Raw genomic sequence first — 17,867 nt, forward strand, 5'->3', positions numbered from 1 at the left:
ATTAAATTGCGCGGCGTGCGTTTTTAATGATAACTTTACGCTATTCAATTTCCGTTACAGCTATCTTGACTCGTAATGTTACACGGCCCCCCAGACTGTGATGTCTTGAAGAGGGTTCCAGACAGAACAGGCTTTTTTTTTTTTTTTTTTTTTTTTTTTTTTTTTTTTTTTTTTTTTAAAAAACCGTGACAGGAGAGGGTATTTGTTTCGGCGAATACACTCACTCTCAGATTCACTCAACAAGTCAGTACATACAAAATGCCCTTAACTAAATTCCACATTTGTTTATAGGTTGTTTTAAAAACACTTCGCACTAATCACTTCATATTCACACCACATTTTTTTTCTTGGATGAAGCCCTCAGTTCTTCAACCGACTGTGCAAGGCAGGGATCACAGCCGGGTTCGACGATTGGCATCCTAGGCCAAAACCCTTATTAGGCCACTTGTTTAACCAGAGAGGATTTGGTCCTTTTCTTTTCCTCTTAATTCCACTTTTAAATCATCCATCCTCGCTGTTCGGTGAGAGGATAAATCGTATTTCAGCGTCGACATTGTTGCTGATACCAAGAAGGTATCTCATGGAAATCGTCGGTACATTCTTTAATTTTCTTTGTAAGTTAGTATAAGTACGTATTTATCCACTGGTGCTTTTATTTAGTCCACTGAGTATAGTCTTGGTATCATTCAGTGTTTCTTGAATCTATATTTTGCTCATTATTGATAATACTTCTTCAGGTCTATGTGAGGGAACAAGCCTTTAATTACATCAGTATCACAATCTGCCAAGAGGTAGCTCCCTTCATGAGGTATTTTCATTATTTTGTATGGGCCTGTATATAAATATTGCCATTTCTTATTCAGTCTTTTCCTGGTTGATGCTTTTGGGTGATTTCTCAATAAAATTTCTTCCCCTACATCATATGTGACTACTTTCTTCACATTTTTTATCAAAACGGGTTTTTCTCAATTGTGCTTGATGCTTCAGGTTTTCGTAGACCTTCTTCACCATATCTTCTTTCTTGGTAATCTTTTGTTCTATCGCAGGTAATTTCTTCATCCATTCTGGCACAATACTTTCACCAAATACTATTTGGTTAGGTGAATAACCTGTCGATAAGTGTGGTAAGTCATTATACACTTTCTCAAATTCATAAATCCAATCGATCCATTTATAATGTTGTTTGGGTATGTATGTCCGTAAAAATCGGTTCAACTCTCGGAAGATTCTCTCAACCGGATTTCCACAAGGGTAAAATCTTGAGATGTAAATGTGCTGGATTCCTTGTTCTTTCATAGTGCCTCTCCATACTTTGCTTGTATAATAAGCAGTGTTGTCTGTCAAGATCATTATAGGTTTGCCAAGCTCAGTTATATAGTTGTTGATAAATTTGCATAACATGGGTCGAACGTGGAGATTTTTCAAAGGATATAATTTCACATATTTTGAAAAGAGATCATAGAAAGCCAATACATATTTGAACCGTCCACGTGTCATGGGACATGGCCCACAGACATCACATGACACCAACATTAAAGGTTGTTGTGGGATGATAGGATGTAATTCTATCTTCCGACAATAGTTTATGGGTTTCGCCTTCTGACATATTTTGCACTTCTTAAGAATATTTGTAGCTATACGTCCCAAATTGTATTGTACTATTTTGGCTGTACATTTAGCGGCACCAAAATGACCCCAATTCAAGTGAGTGTACCATACTAGTGATTCTAAATATTTATTTGGAACACAAACTTTCCAAACATCTTCTTCATCCTTCTTTCGATACAATATTCCGGATTTTAATTGATACTGTTCTTGAGAGTGACTTAGCGTTTTGCTTTCAACAGCATGCCTAATGGCTTTCCACAACTTATCATCTTCTTGCAGTTGTGGAAGACTTTGACATAGCTGTGAAATCTGCCTCTCACAATATTGCCATGATAAATTCATGACTTTAAAGTCAATAGTCCGTTCTTCACACTCGTCGTCATTCTTTCTTTTCGGTAGTCGTGAAAGAGCATCGGCTATGATGTTGTCTTTCCCTCTGATGTATTTGAGCGTAATATCATATTCTTGCAGTAGCAAGGCCCACCGGGTTAAACGTGAATGGAACATCCTTCCTGTTAAAATAAAAGATAAAGCTTTGTGGTCACAGAATACAATGATCTTCTTTCCATATACAAAATAGCGAAACTTTCTAAGAGACCAGACCACGGCCAGTACTTCCAATTCAGTAGTACAATATGCACGTTCACAGCCAGAGAGTGTTCTGCTGGCAAATCCAATTATTTTGATGGTACTGATATCTTCTGGATTGTCCATCTGGAAAAAAGTGGCACCCAATCCTGTTTCAGAAGCATCCGCAGTAATATAAAAATCTTGATCAAGTCTCGGATGATGTAACAGTGGAGCATTAGTCAAAGCATTGCGGATGTTATCAAAAGCTTGCGTGCATTCGGAATTCCACTCCCACATGACATTTTTTCTTAACAGCCGTAACAAACAGTCTTGGCTTCCTAACTGATTGGGTAAAAATCGTCGAAAAAATTAAACTAAGCCGATAAATGACTTTAATTCCGTCCTATTTTTTGGATAAGCACATCTGTTAATCGCATCCATCTTTTTAGGATTTGGTTTTATCCCTTCAGGAGTGATAATATGTCCAAGAAATTTCAATTGGTTATGAGAAAACTTGGATTTGCTCAAATTTACAGTAACTCCGTATTCCAAAAATTTCGCAAAAACTCTTCTTAATAAGTCCAAATGTTCCTCCCAAGTTTCAGAAGCAATTAGCAAATCATCCACATATAAAGTAACTTCATTCAAAAGGTCTCTGCCCAGTACGGTATCTAATGCCGATATGAAAACACCACCGCTTATTTTCAACCCAAATGGCATGACAGTAAACTGGTAACTTCGGCCCAGAAAAATGAATGCAGTATATTTTCTAGATTCTTTCGATATTCTAGTTTGCCAATATGAACTACGCATATCCAAAGAAGTTAAGAAGCAGGCACCATAAAACTTTTGTACTAACTCTTCTAGGTTCTCCGGTCGCGTTTGTACACGTATAATGATCTTATTGATCTCTCTGGCATCCAACACCAATCTGATGCCACCATTGGGTTTAACTACCGCCACAAGAGGGTTACAATATTCGGAATCTGAGGGCTCAATAATACCCCATTCTAACATTTTATTGATTTCCTTTCTGACTACTTCTTTCTTTGTCCATGGGATAGAATAGGAAGTATGACAAAAGGGTTTATGTGCATACGTCTTTATATGGAATTCAAAGTCTTTTATTATACCCGGACGTTTACTAAAAATCGACTGATATGCTTCCAACAAGTAGTACAGTTCGTCCCTTTGGATAACAGATAAATATTCTGATTCTAACACCTTTTCCTGCAATGACATTTTATCAATCATTTCTTCAGAACATTCAGTAAGGCATATATCATACACATTTTCATCATCAATACTGACATATTTTACCATTAGATTCATACACAACTGATTTGGAATTACTCGGCCCTTTCTCAGGGTGGCTGTCAAAACATTACCATTGGAATTAAATATACATTCACCTTTCTCTAAATTAATGATTGCACTGGTCTCACATAAAAAATCCAAACCCCAGATACATGGTACTGTCATTTTAGGAACAACCAGGAATGTACTTTCTATTTGAGCACCCCGTATTGTAACGTCGACACATACCTGTTTCACAACTTTTTGCATTTTTGCGCTGAACGCGCCAGACACGGTACATCCTGTGATAGGAAAAGTGGGCATTTTTACCCCTCGGCTTATCTGTTTTAAACAGTCCAGCGTCATGACACTAATAGTTGCTCCAGTATCAATTAATATTTCAACATCAACATTATTTATACTTGTTGGAATTATTGCCTGTAAAATTTGTCCACATTTATTAGAAACTTCAGGTTTTTCTTCAGTTAATTCATTCCTTATATCCTGATCATTATTGTACCTTAATACTCTCAGTTCAAATTGATGCCTGCCTTCCTTCTCCTTTCCAGTCATCCTAGGAAGGCAATTGGTGACTGATATTAGTTTAATCTATCTTGTTGAGTCATCGGTGGGGGTTCATGAACTTCCACAATCCGTACAGTATGATCCGAGTTATAGTATTCACCCCGTCGCACATTGGAGGCTCCTTTGCCCATTGGTGTAACTCCTTGTGCTGGATAAGGACTCGAGGCATTCGTTCCATCCTGTCGATGAACATTATGCTTCGAATTATCTTCCCAAGGTCGAATACAATTGGGTTCATCACTTGGGTACCTGTTACTCTTATTAATATCACTACTATGCACATTCGCGTCACCATGTTGAGGTTTACCTCTAGCACAGTAAGTATCTCTTCTATATTTATTATAATCATTGTTTTTATTGCAACCATAGGATGAAGATTGTCCACGCTCCTATGATGCGGGTTTGACCTGGTTTTCAGTATTATTATTATTATTATTATTATTATTATTATTATAATTATTCGTATTACTATGAGTGTGAGTCGACATTTGATTACTACTCATTTGTCTTGCGTCTTCCATAATCATATCTATAGAGTCAATCACCGACAAGAACTGTTCTACATCATGGTCAGGAACATTTATTAACTTTTCACGTATATTTATGGGCAACCTTCCCTTCAAAATTCTGATCACTTCCTTGTGAGAAATTGGATCACTCCAATAACGTGTCTTATTTATGTACTTTTCAAAATATTGCCTTAAAGTACTCCTTTTACTGTTAAAATACTCAGGTTGGTAAACCTCTTTTCTTAATTTCTCTTGTTTACTCGACGACCAGTATTTAGCCAAAAAAAGTTGTTCAAACTCAGCGCAAGTATGGCAACTTTCACTTACTTCGGCGGCCCATAATGCGGCTTCTCCGGTAATTTTGGATACTATAAATTGAAGTCGGTCGTGTTCTGACCAGCTACGTGGAAATATTCTTTTGAAATTATTGATAAAGATTTTCGGATGCAGGTTGTTCTTTTCAGTGGAGAATGTTGGGAATTGTCTACTTTTAAAAATGCTGTTCTCCACCTTTAAAGAAGACAAATATCCTCGCTGACCAAAAGAATCATCATCTTTACCAACCGAATCATCAACTTCCCAATGCAAATTTTCACCACAATTGTACTTCGTATTATCACATGTTCGGTTGTTTTTCGACCTATTCTCCGAACGTTCGTCCTCTGTCAACAAATTTTGTGATGACTTTCGTTCTAACTCCGCCAATTTATGATTGGTTTCCTTTTGCCATTTAGGTAACTCATCAACTATTTTCTCCTTTATTTTCTGAATTTCGCTAGTTAAGAGCTTAATTAATTCATCATTTCTACTTAGGTGCTCATTGATATTTTCATTTGGCTGGGATCCAATAGTAGTCTTAACCTTGTCTACAATTTTATTTCCTTTTATTTCTATCCATTCAGATAGATCTTCGTCAAGTCTTTTAGCTTGATCTACTAAATACTTGTCAATCCCCTTATGAGCATCGGACTCGAACTCGACTATTTGTTTCGAAAGCTCTTCTATCTGTGCGCTAACATTGAAACAGCTGCTTTCACACTTAACCATCCTATTGGACAGGCCATCATAACTCTTCGAAACTACCTCATATTTCTTTTCTACGTCATGAAGTTTTCCCATTAAATTATTATATTGCCTTTCTAAGGTGTTAGAAAAGTCTACATCTAGTTCTCCAAATTTCGCATTTAATTGAGTCTCCCAGTCCGCCTTTAATTCTTTCTTAGTATTTTCCAGTTTATAATCAAAGGTGTTCAGTTTGCTTTCCAAAGAATCCATTTTAACTTCTAATGAACCAAATTTGGCCTCAAATTTTTCGTTTAACTTTTGATTGTCCTCTTTTAATTGCTTATTATCTTTTTCTGGTGAACCAAGTCTTCCATTCATTACACCTATTTCAGTATTTATTGATACCAGCATATCAAACATTTTTTGATTAATATTTCCATTTTGACGATCAACTTGCTGATCTACTTCCGAAACCTCAAGATCTTTATGTTCTCCCACGCTGCTTACCTTGCTTATCATTGTATTTGAATCTCCTAACGGCTCTAAATCAATAACTGTATTATTATCTGTACATGTCTCCTGTCCCAGATTGAGCTCATGGGGTGCATCATTCATATCCTCTTCACTTTCCTCTCTCTCTCTCTCTACTCATTACTCTACTCAACTGCACATTATCATGTATTCTTTTCGTTCGTTTTGACATTATTATTCACTACCAAGACATACACTTATTTTCACTATGTATTTATATATATTTATCTACCGAAATCACAAGTCTCAACTTTTTTTTTTTTTTTTTTATACAGTTATTTTAATCATACCTGGTAGTATCGCTCACTTTTAGCGATTATTGAAGAATACCTCTTTCATTGGACAGACTCACTGGCTGCTACTATATTTTGCAACTAGCAGCTACGTGGAAATATTCTTTTGAAATTATTGATAAAGATTTTCGGATGCAGGTTGTTCTTTTCAGAACTTCCCAATGCAAATTTTCACCACAATTGTACTTCGTATTATCACATGTTCGGTTGTTTTTCGACCTATTCTCCGAACGTTCGTCCTCTGTCAACAAATTTTGTGATGACTTTCGTTCTAACTCCGCCAATTTATGATTGATTTCCTTTTGCCATTTAGGTAACTCATCAACTATTTTCTCCTTTATTTTCTGAATTTCGCTAGTTAAGAGCTTAATTAATTCATCATTTCTACTTAGGTGCTCATTGATATTTTCATTTGGCTGGGATCCAATAGTAGTCTTAACCTTGTCTACAATTTTATTTCCTTTTATTTCTATCCATTCAGATAGATCTTCGTCAAGTCTTTTAGTTTGATCTACTAAATACTTGTCAATCCCCTTACAAGCATCGGACTCAAACTCGACTATTTGTTTCAAAAGCTCTTCTATCTGTGCGCTAACATTGAAACAGCTGCTTTCACACTTAACCATCCTATTGGACACAACTAGGGTTTGTGAATCCGGATGACACTCGACTCGATGCAGCAATCCTCGATTGATCGAGCCCCACGTTGGACGCCACTTCTACCGTATCTTCCTTCGCCGTCAGCGTTGTCGTTGTTACCGTGAGACACCGTTATACCAAGAGGAAAGGCGCGTCGATCTTAGAGCATGAGATATGATGACCTAAAGCCATTGACAACACACAACGGTCACGGTAGCACCTGATTCCAGAATAGCTGCAGTAGTTAAGATCTACGAACTATCCCCTGTTGACCAGGTCCCCAAAACTTAACTCGTAACGAGATCCCTTCAAAGCAAATGGTCATAACGATCGTCTATAAGGGCTTCGTACAACGAGAAGAAATGTTACGGTTTATGGAATAATAACAGATATGACCAAACTGTCTTGTCTCTTCTGCTTTATTTAACATAACTTCATTCACAGTTTCATTTCGCATTCACCACTCATTCACCGAAACCCTTTGATGAACAGTTTTGGTTGCTTAACACCAACAGTCAATGATAATGATACATCTTTTCTCCTTTTTATAAATTGAAGCCCGCTCTCCGTGATATAATTAAAAAAAAAAAACGGTCTCAATACCGCGTCCCTCGTGAGATGCGAATAGACTTATCCCGGAATTTACCGCCCTGTAGGTGTACTCAATTTAATGACCACACTTCGCTGTCCGCTATTTCGTGTAACTGAATGTCCATTTGTTAGTCTAATTATACACTGTAGCTATTTAAAATTCGCCCCTATATTTTTCACAACGCGCAATTAACACTTCGTTACTTTTCTTTTCTCTCTCTCTCTCTCTCTCTCTCTCTTTTTTTTTTTTTTTTTTCCCCCCTCCTAAGAGTAAACGAAAAAAAGACGCCGTATAAACGGCTTAGTCGACATAAAGCAAAACACCTTAATATGCCCAATTTCACCTCTTCTTATAGGATTGGCTACCTTACTCATTAATTTACTACATATTATTTCCAATAACACTAAACAGGTATCGCCGTTATATTTTAATTGTATTCAAAAGCATGTTACTACTATTATGACCAACCAAATCGTCCCAAATCGCGCAGCGTGCGTTTTTAATGATAACTTTACGCTATTCAATTAAATTGCGCGGCGTGCATTTTTAATGATAACTTTACGCTATTCAATTTCCGTTACAGCTATCTTGACTCGTAATGTTATATCCTCCTTTCAAGACACTGTCCAATCCATTCAACTTTTCTTTCAGGTCTTCTGACAGAATTACAATATCTTCGGCAAACCTCAAAGTTTTTATTTCTTCACCATGGATTTTAATTCCTACTCCAAATATTTCTTGTGTTTCCTTTACTACTTGCTCAATATACAGATTGAATAACATCGGGGGTAGGCAACAATACTGTCTCACTCCCTTCTCAACCACTGCTTCCCTTCTGTGCCCCCCGACTCTTACAATTGCCATCTGGTTTCTGTACAAATTGTAAGTAGCCTCTCGCTCCCTGTATTTCACACCTGCCACCTTCAGAACTTGAAAGAGAGTAATCCAGTCGGCATTGTCAATAGCTTTCTCTAAGTTTACATAAGTTTGCCTTTCCTTAATCTATCTTCTGAGATAAGTCATAGCGTCAGTATTGCCTCCTGTGTACCAACATTTCTAGGGGATCCAAACTGATCTTCCTCGAGGTCACCTTCTACCAGTTTCAATTCAACTGTAAAGGATTCGTGTTAGTATTTTGCAGCCATTATTAAACTGATAGTTTATTAATTTTCACACTTGTCAACACCTGCTTTGTTTGGGATTGGAATTATTATATTCTTCTTGAAGTCTGAGGATATTTTTCCTGTCTCATACATCTTGCTCACCAGACGGTAGAGAGTTTTGTCATGACTGGCTCTCCCAAGGCTTTCAGTAGTTCTGATGGAATGTTGTCTACTCCAGGGACCTTGTTTCGACTCAGGTCTTTCAGTGCTCTGTCAAATTCTTCACACAGTATCATTTCTTCCATTTCATCCTCATCTATGTCCTTTTCCATTTCCATAATATTGCCCTCAAGTACATTGCCCTTGTATAGACCCTCTACGTACTCCTTTCACCTTTTGGCTTTCCCTTCTTTGCTTAGAACTGGTTTTCCATCAGAGCTTTTGATATTCATACAGTTGGTTCTCTTTTCTCCAGAGGTCTCTTTAATTTTCCTGTAGGCAGTATCTATCTCACCCCCTAGTGATATATGCCTCTACATCCTTACAATTATCCTATAGCCATCCCTGCTTAGCCATTTTGCACTTCCTGTCAATCTCATTTTTGAGACATTTGTATTCCTTTTTGCCTCCTTTATTTGCTGCTTTTTTATATTTTCTCCTTTCATCAATTAAATTCAATGTCTCTTCTGTTACCCAAGGATTTCTTCTAGTCCTCATCTTTTTAACTACTTCATCCTGTGCTGTCTTCACTATTTCATCTCTCAAAGCTACCCATTCGTCTTCTATGGTATTTCTTTCCTCTGTTCTTGTCAAACATTCCCTAATGCTCTCTCTGAAACTCTCTAGAACTGGTTCTGTCAGTCTATCTAGGTCCCACCTCTTTAAATTTCTACCTTTTTGCAGTTTCTTTAGTTTTAATGTACAGTTCATAACCAATTAAATTGTGGTCAGAGTCCACATCTATCCCTGGAAATGTCTTACAATGTAAAACCTGGTTCCTAAATCTCTGTCTTACCATTATATAATCTATGTGAAACCTTCCAGTGTCTCCAGGTCTCGCCCACGTATACAACCTTCATTCATGATTCTTAAACCAAGTTAAGTTATGCTCTGTGCAAAATTCTGCCAGGCGCTTCCTCTTTCATTCCTTATCCCCATTTCATATTCACCTACTACTTTTCCTTCTCTTCCTTTTCCTGCTATCGAATTCCAGTCCCCCATGACTATTAAATTTTTGTCTCCCTTCACCATCTCAATAATTTCTTTTATCACACATATATTTCATCAATCTCTTCATCATCTGCGGAGCTAGTTGGCATATAAACTTGTACTACTGTGGTAAGCCGGGCTTTGTGTCTATCTTGGCTACAATAATGCGTTCACTATGCTGTTCGTAGTAGCTTACCTGTGTTACTATTTTTTTATTCATTATTAAACCTACTCCTGCATTATCCCTATTTGATACTTATATTTATGTATATGTGGTGTCTGTTCTCTCCACTTATCTACGATGTATAATTCTGTGTTCCCCATAATCTTATTTTCACTACTGTGGAAATACAGAATTAATCTGCAAGCATTCAGTGTTGAAAGTAAGGGGCTATGGTATAAGGATGTAGACAGTATGACATGTGGAAGTTTGGGTTGGCCTGCGAGGTGTGCATAGATACCTTAATGGTTAAGCGACTGCTTGTGATAAGCGGAAAATATGGTTTACAGCCCTGGTTCAGCACAAAGTTTTAAATGTCACTAACAGGTAGTATCTGCACCTGATACAGCTGATGCCAAGTTATTCACGTCCAGTGGATTTATTTGGTTTGGTTCTACTCTATTTTATGTGCCCCGTCAGACCATTACTTGTCCTTAAAGGCAATCACAGACTGCCCATAGGTGACTAAATCAGCCATATGTAGCATGTCTTACTGAGCAGTTTAACCCTCTAAATGACTCAGTACAAATTGGTCTGTTCGTGGCTATTCCATCATTTGGAAAATGTTCCTGTAAGCACATTCAGAAACAGTACAGGCCATTGTTCTTTGCAAGCTGTTTGTGTATTAAATCCATCTCTTCTCCCAAATATAAATCTTCTCTGGAATTCCCACAAGGGTTTTTATTGCTCTTAACACATAATTTGATTTCCTTACCATATTTGGTTCTTGGTTCCTGTAGCTCAGTACAACCCTTTTTCTGTTCCTGTTCGAGCTTTTCAAAGTTCACTGCAGAAGATTTCAGCTAGTTCTGAATCTGTGTTTTAATAAATGCTAAAGTTGACTTTAAGCTCCTGCCCAGTTCAGAACTGAGTTATTTTTGGTGGTTGCCCATTAACTTTCCCTTCTTTAAATGCCCTTGTGGTTGCCTTATTTTCTGTCTCATCAGCAATGAGGAGTAAACATTATCTTTTACTTCCATAATAGCCTCTGCACTTTGTAGCATATCTTGCTTTACTTGTGTAATGTCCTCTCATAAACAAATTTATGTTCTCCCAATAATCAGTAAATTTTGTATTTACTTTATTTCTTCTTCAAATTGTACACTGTACGTTTCAAACCCATTGGCTGTCCCCTACTCCACTCCATCTAATTGGTTCATAGGTCTTCCTCCTTTCAAAATGGTCTATGCACCCTTTTAAATATGAACTGACGTGACCCACCTCAGTACCAGAATTGTCAATCTTTTCATTTACCTGAACAAAATGGCCATTTATTTGCAAAAACTGTTCATTCATCTGATCATTTATTTGATCAGTTTGATTAGTTTGTATCTTCTTCATCCTCAAAGTGAGAGCTTCATTTTCAGTATCTGCAGCGTGTTACTCTTTCACTTTAAAAATTACTTAATATGATGATAAGCCTCAGGATATTTAGTTATTGTCAGCTGAAACACTACTGTCTGTTTTATTCCTAGTATAACCTCACAGTAGTTTTGTTAAACTAATTGAAGCCTTTAACTGTATCCAGAACACATTAACCCACTGGCTGCATCTATTTGTGGACTTTATACATTGTTCAAATGCGCCCCTTGCTGCCACTGGCAGTATGACAGACTGCTAATGCTTCTCGTGACACTGCCTGCCTGCCATAGTCTTGACACTGTAGCTGCAGTTGTCTGAACTGTAGAATAGTGACAGACATGATCGGTCCTGCAGACATTTGCTTTGTTGCACAGATCTGCAACCACTGTCATTATCCTTGCACAAGAAATGAGCTATCAACAAACATACCCACACAGAAAATGTGTGGATAGGTCCTCCTCAGTCCCTCAGTAACAACTGCTGAGCCTGTTCAGGATGTGGGTTTTAAGGGAGAGGGTAAGGAGTCATTCCAATCCTGGCAGCGGAAAGATTTACCTTGGGGGGGGGGGGGGGGGGGGGGGGGGGGGCAGGTGTACACTCGCGCGCGCGCACACACACACACACACATCCATCCGCACATAACAGACACAAGCAGACATATCCGTGAGATTTGCCCTCCAGTTAGTAGCCAGAGATTGCCAGCAGCATCCTCGGCTGCAGGAATAGGACATGCTGCAACAGTGGCTCCCCCTTACAATGGCAAACAGCTTCTTGGCCCCACTGATCAAGTATCCAGTTGCCCAGCAGGGTGATGGTGGCCTCTGCACCCCATCAGTGATGTACCGGAAGTTCGCACTTCAGCATGAAGTTGCTGAGTCCCTCTAGCAAGACTTGCAACTCCATAGAAGGTTGTAGACCATCAACTGACATAGCTTCCTCTGAATCAAAGGACGACTGCAACTCAGCTCACAGATTAAGAACGGTGTAGTATTTATGCTGGTGCATTGTGTGGATTCTGCTGCAGTGGGGATAGCTATGACATTATGCACACTAGCTTTCTCGTGTGGTCAGCTCTCCTAGCGGCTTCAGACTTTCACGACTTTGTCTTTCAGATGCTCTTTTCTGCTGCATCAGTAGCTGAATATATAGTGTTGCATTGTTGCTGACCTTTCTTTTGACACCCTGCTCTGTCACCAGTACGACACCATCTGTCTGTTGCCAAGATGTCATTGTGCTTTGTTTGCAGACTTGGGCGCTTGGCCGATCTCACTTGCCATAATTGCTTCATCCATTTCTTTCTAGGTGGCAGTTTGCTGGTCATTGACTTAGGCAGCTTGGTTTCTGATATCACCACTGAAGAACTTTAACGAATTTTTAGTGTTCACTAGCGACACTATTCTGGAGTGCAACATCTCCCCCTCTGTTCAAAAAGTTCACCTCGGATTTCTCAGCTTGAAGTATTTATGAAAAAATCTCATCACTCACAGTGATAATTATACGTTGTTCAGTTTAGTTATCCTTCTATACCCACAGAACTAAATCTCATAAGGTTTCTTGGATTGACTCTTATTTCTGAAGCATTACTTTCTATGTCCAACACATTGACTTATCGTCTGAATCTTGTTTGAATCTATTTCTTGCTCGCTAATACACTCTAAGTTTATCAAATAATTTACATGTAACCTCTCACTATTCCTTACCTGTGTGTTTACAAACCAATCAATGGATGTTTGGTGCACAGGTAAATCTGAGTGATGTACCAACTTTTTTCAAACAGCAGTAGATTACACAAATCAAAATCAGAACCGCTACAGCACAGAAAGATTTTTTGCTTATAGTCCTGATACTGTTGATGTTGCCTTGTGTGATACTCCTGTATGTGCAGATGCATTTACCCGGCTGTAATTCTCCCTTTCTGTGTTGCTAACTCTAGCGGCTTCTTGGGTCAGTGCAACATAGGTTGTGTCTACTTAAGTGTGATTGTACCAATGACCGTAGCTAGTAGAGGAAATGTTGTGCCCACAGTGTCACAAGCCATACCATTTATTAGTACGCACTGCTCTGTAACTCCATTCTAGCCATGCCTTTTGGTTTTCTGTGTTCATAACAATGTACAGTTACCATTTCGTACACCAGTCTGTATCAGCCTACTCATACAGGTTTGTCTTCTACAAGGTTTTGGAGCCAATGGCTCCTCCTCCTAGCAGAAGGGTTGAAGAGGAAGGAAGAGGGGGACGGAAAGGACTGGAGAGGTTTAGGAAAAGGGGTACAGTTCAGAAAAGTCACCCAGAGCCTTGAGTCAGGGGAGACTTACCGGACAGGATGAGAAGGAACTCTTACTGTCTCTAATTGATTATTTTCAGTGTTGTACTCATGCAGATTGTCATATTTTCCCTCTGACATCATCACGGGTGTTTCAATGACATCAGAGCTACAATAAACTATCATCATTTCATGCGATTTGCAGCATTTTTGAAATGTCAAACAGATATTTTATTGAAACAGAAGGAAACTTTACCACAGGATGACTTGAAGACAATTTACAAAAGATGTAAGTAAAGTGGCCATGCTTGAAATGTGAATAAATCAAACTCTGCTGTTCTTTAGGATTCCTTGGTGGATCAATAATTTCCAAGCTTCTGTTTTGCATCTGGGTTAATGTTTTCATTTTCATTCTGCAATATTTTGACAACTTCCCTAGTTGTCTTTTTCATGGGCTAAGCACAAGTTTAGTTTCTTACTGTTTGAACTCCAGCCAAACTGTGAACAATTAGCAGCTCTGTGTACTACCCTAACAGTTATTTTCCAGCACCATCAAAGAATAAACAGTCTTATAGAAATCAAGAGTTCACACTACAAAAAGTTGTAATTAAGGAAGTGTCGTTACACTATTCCTGTGAACAGAAAACATAATTAGCTTCGTAGAGAGAGCATTGATATGTTTTCTGGCTTGATTTAAGCCAATGGTGTTGCAATTTCCACACTTAAACTAATTCCCCTTTCCTTGTTAATTATATTATCCACCCCTCCAATCTAGATTGCTTTGTTCATTACACTGCCCCATAAGTTTATCACCTGTACCATGATGCTGCTATTGTGATCTTATTTTATGGTCATAGGTATGTTTGGTGACAGCTGATATAGTTTCACACTCACATCGGATGTAATTTTCTGTTCTTCACTTCTTTATTCAACAATTCTTATAATCTGCACAACATACAAATTGCCAGTTTCTTGTGGTATGTGGTTTTAGAGCCCAGGATTATCTTCTGCCATGCAGGATAATAGACCTTTTAGTTTTGTTTGAGAAGTCAATCTATATTGGTAACTAGTTCTTCAAAGTATTGTTCAATCTTCTCAGAGAATCATTTGTGTTCGGAAGGTATGAAATTCTAGTTCCTTCTGCCTTGGTATTTGCTCCTTTAGGAACCTTGATCTGTTGTTGTTCTGAGTACCACCACCCCTCCCCCCCCCCCCCCGCCTTTTTTTTTTTTTGTATGTCTCAGATGTCACATTTCTTCAGTGAGCCTTTCTATGTCTGACAGTGTGAACAGAATTGTCTCATAAGATTTTTATGGTTTGTCAGAGCCAATAAAGGTCTTAAATTTCTGAAAAACTGTTTTATTCTTGGAAGGCTCCAGAAAACCAATACTTTGATAGTGATTAACATGTCCTGTTCATTGTATCAGAGTCCAAACAGTAAGCAACAGAATTGGACTCCGACACCTGAAGAAGAGAACTAAGAGAGCTAGGGTAGTTGACAGAATATTACACAAGGAGGAAAATGAGAGCACAAACTTCACTGCAAACATAGATATCTGAAAATTTTAAATTTCATCCTGGACCTTCCATGGATGTTTAAATTACATTATGAGAAAAGTCTTCATAATTTGCTAAATTGTTGTTGAGTCAATCATTTTCATTTTGATGATGTTCTCTTTTATGATAATTTAAATATTTCTTAATTGTGCAGGTGTCCAGTGTCAACTTTTTCATATCGCCTGCTGGACCAAATGATTGGTGATCCACTGTTTATTATTAATGATTTGAATCCTGGCCTGTACAGAAAAGCTAAACAGTTAGAAAAATGCCGACAGCTGAGGTTGCAGTTGTGTTATCTGAAGGATTTTATATTTTTATGCAGATTTGCTGAAAGGTAAGTTAACTGATTTTACTGTGAAGCTTGCTAATGCAGCAGCATGCAAAAATTACACAATGAATGGATAATTCAGTCTGCAGGAAGGCTTCAGAAGAGAGCCCACGTATATTTATACCCAGGTGGACACTTACTCTATACAGGATCTCATTGAAGTGAAGAATGGTACATTGCTGTCAAGATTATCAGAATTAGTAAATGCTAGTCTAGCCCATACAGAGGACTGTGAGGTATGTTTAATTAACATTTGTCTTACTTTATGCTAAACTACAGTGTATATTCCATCTTGAAATATTCCTCTAGGATCCCAGCAAGGTCTGAATGTGTTCAGATTTAGTGAACATGGGCATTCCAAACAGGGGCTGTTTAGCAGTGTTAATCCTTTGGCTTATGTGTGCTTAAATGCATCAGTCCTTGTGTGCTTAAATGCCTCAAACCTTTTGTGATGCTGTAAGAAATAGAATATGGATACACTGTTACGAGATGTGAAAACCAAGCAACATCCAAGGATGTTTGCTAGCAATTTGTGAAGGCAGTACCTTCAACCTTCCCTACCTCCCTCCTCCCCACCCCCACCCCTCCTGCTCGCATCTTGTCTTCCACATCCTCAAGTGTGCATTAATTGTCCTGGTCATCAGACAGTATACATTATGTGAAAGAGATAATCAAGAGGCATGAAAGATTGACTACAGCCTGTTCCACTTTGAATCTGCATCCTATTAAACCATTGAACTACACTTGACACAAGTGAATTATATCTTGATGTATACTACCTTATTTTATGGACTGTAAGACATATTTTTTTCTTCGAAAAATTGTGTCCAAAATTCAGGTGTGCCTTATACTCAAAATTAATATAAAAATGTCCACTTTTTTCTATTTGAAATGCCCACCAATGTTAAAAATAGCCATATATTCAAAGCCACATGAAACCTCTCTCCATCTGGCGACACTGGATTCAACTGCCAGCAGCATTGCACTGATGCGATGAACATGAATTGAAAGGATTCACAAGCTCGCTAACACTATCTCCCTCCCGGCCCACCAACACATACCCAGTATATTGTCTAGCCTATGATGCATCATGGCAGTCTGTGCTGCAAGTGAAGTTGAATTGAAAGTGATTTGTGTTATTGATAACAGTAAAATATTTTTTTTAGTAGCTAGTTTTGTAATGGAAAAAAATAGAAGGTATTCATATGATATGGACTATAAATTGAAAGTAGTAGCATATGCAGAAGAAAACTGAAACAGAGCAGAATTTCGGCCCTCCACCAACAGAAAAAACCATTTGCGATTGGCAGGGTAACAAAGAAGAACTTAATAAAATGAGGAAGAGTAAATGTGCAAATAGAGGACTGAATGCAAAATGGCCAAAACTAATTATGATAATGATGATGATGAAATGTATTCAAGGACATCATCAGAATGGCTTTGGAATTAATACAAAAAGATTGAAATACACACTCGTAAGCTAGTGCACAGTGGAACCTAACAGACTTTAGGGGTGGAGTTGGTTGATGCTACAGGTTTATGAAATATCATGGACTTAGCATGCGAACTAAAACCAAAATATCTCAGAAAATGCCAGAAGAGCATGAAGAAAAAATATTATATTTCCATCATAGTATTATTCAACATCTAAAGAAAACCAGTGTGGAACTAAGCCAAATAGCAAATATGAACAAAACTCCTCTGAATTTTATGTGCAGAGTAACAAATGGTTCAAATGGCTCTGAGCACTATGGGACTTAACTGCTGTGGTCATCAGTCCCCTAGAACTTAGAACTACTTAAACCTAACTAACCTAAGGACATCACACACATCCATGCCTGAGGCAGGATTCAAACCTGCAGCCATAGCAGTCGCGCGGTTCCAGACTGTAGCGCCTAGAACCGCTCGTCCACTCCGGCCGGCTGCAGAGTAACAAAACTGTTGCTATGAAGGGTGCTGAAACTATAACTATAAAATGCCTGCTTGTGTCTGTGTGTATGCGGATGGATATGTGTGTGTGTGTGCGAGTGTATACCTGTCCTTTTTTCCCCCTAAGGTAAGTCTTTCCGCTCCCGGGATTGGAATGACTCCTTACCCTCTCCCTTAAAACCCAAATCCTTTTGTCTTTCCCTCTCCTTCCCTCTTTCCTGACGAGGCAACCGTTGGTTGCGAAAGCTAGAATTTTGTGTGTATGT

The 17,867-nt window shown here is 38.3% G+C and overlaps 1 protein-coding gene across 2 annotated transcripts in view; it reads left to right on the forward strand.

The window, feature by feature from the left end:
- The window catches only part of LOC126162495 (run domain Beclin-1-interacting and cysteine-rich domain-containing protein), a 234,971-nt gene that overhangs the window by 212,854 nt on the left and 4,250 nt on the right, over positions 1-17,867 (forward strand). For both annotated transcript variants that reach the window (XM_049919039.1, XM_049919040.1), the window contains exons 11-12: positions 15,496-15,678; positions 15,755-15,908. In XM_049919039.1, the coding sequence (XP_049774996.1) occupies positions 15,496-15,678; positions 15,755-15,908 (337 nt within the window). The remainder of the gene's footprint in view (positions 1-15,495; positions 15,679-15,754; positions 15,909-17,867) is intronic.

Source organism: Schistocerca cancellata, chromosome 2 (assembly GCF_023864275.1).
Source record: "Schistocerca cancellata isolate TAMUIC-IGC-003103 chromosome 2, iqSchCanc2.1, whole genome shotgun sequence".
Classification (NCBI taxonomy): Eukaryota; Metazoa; Arthropoda; class Insecta; order Orthoptera; family Acrididae; genus Schistocerca; species Schistocerca cancellata.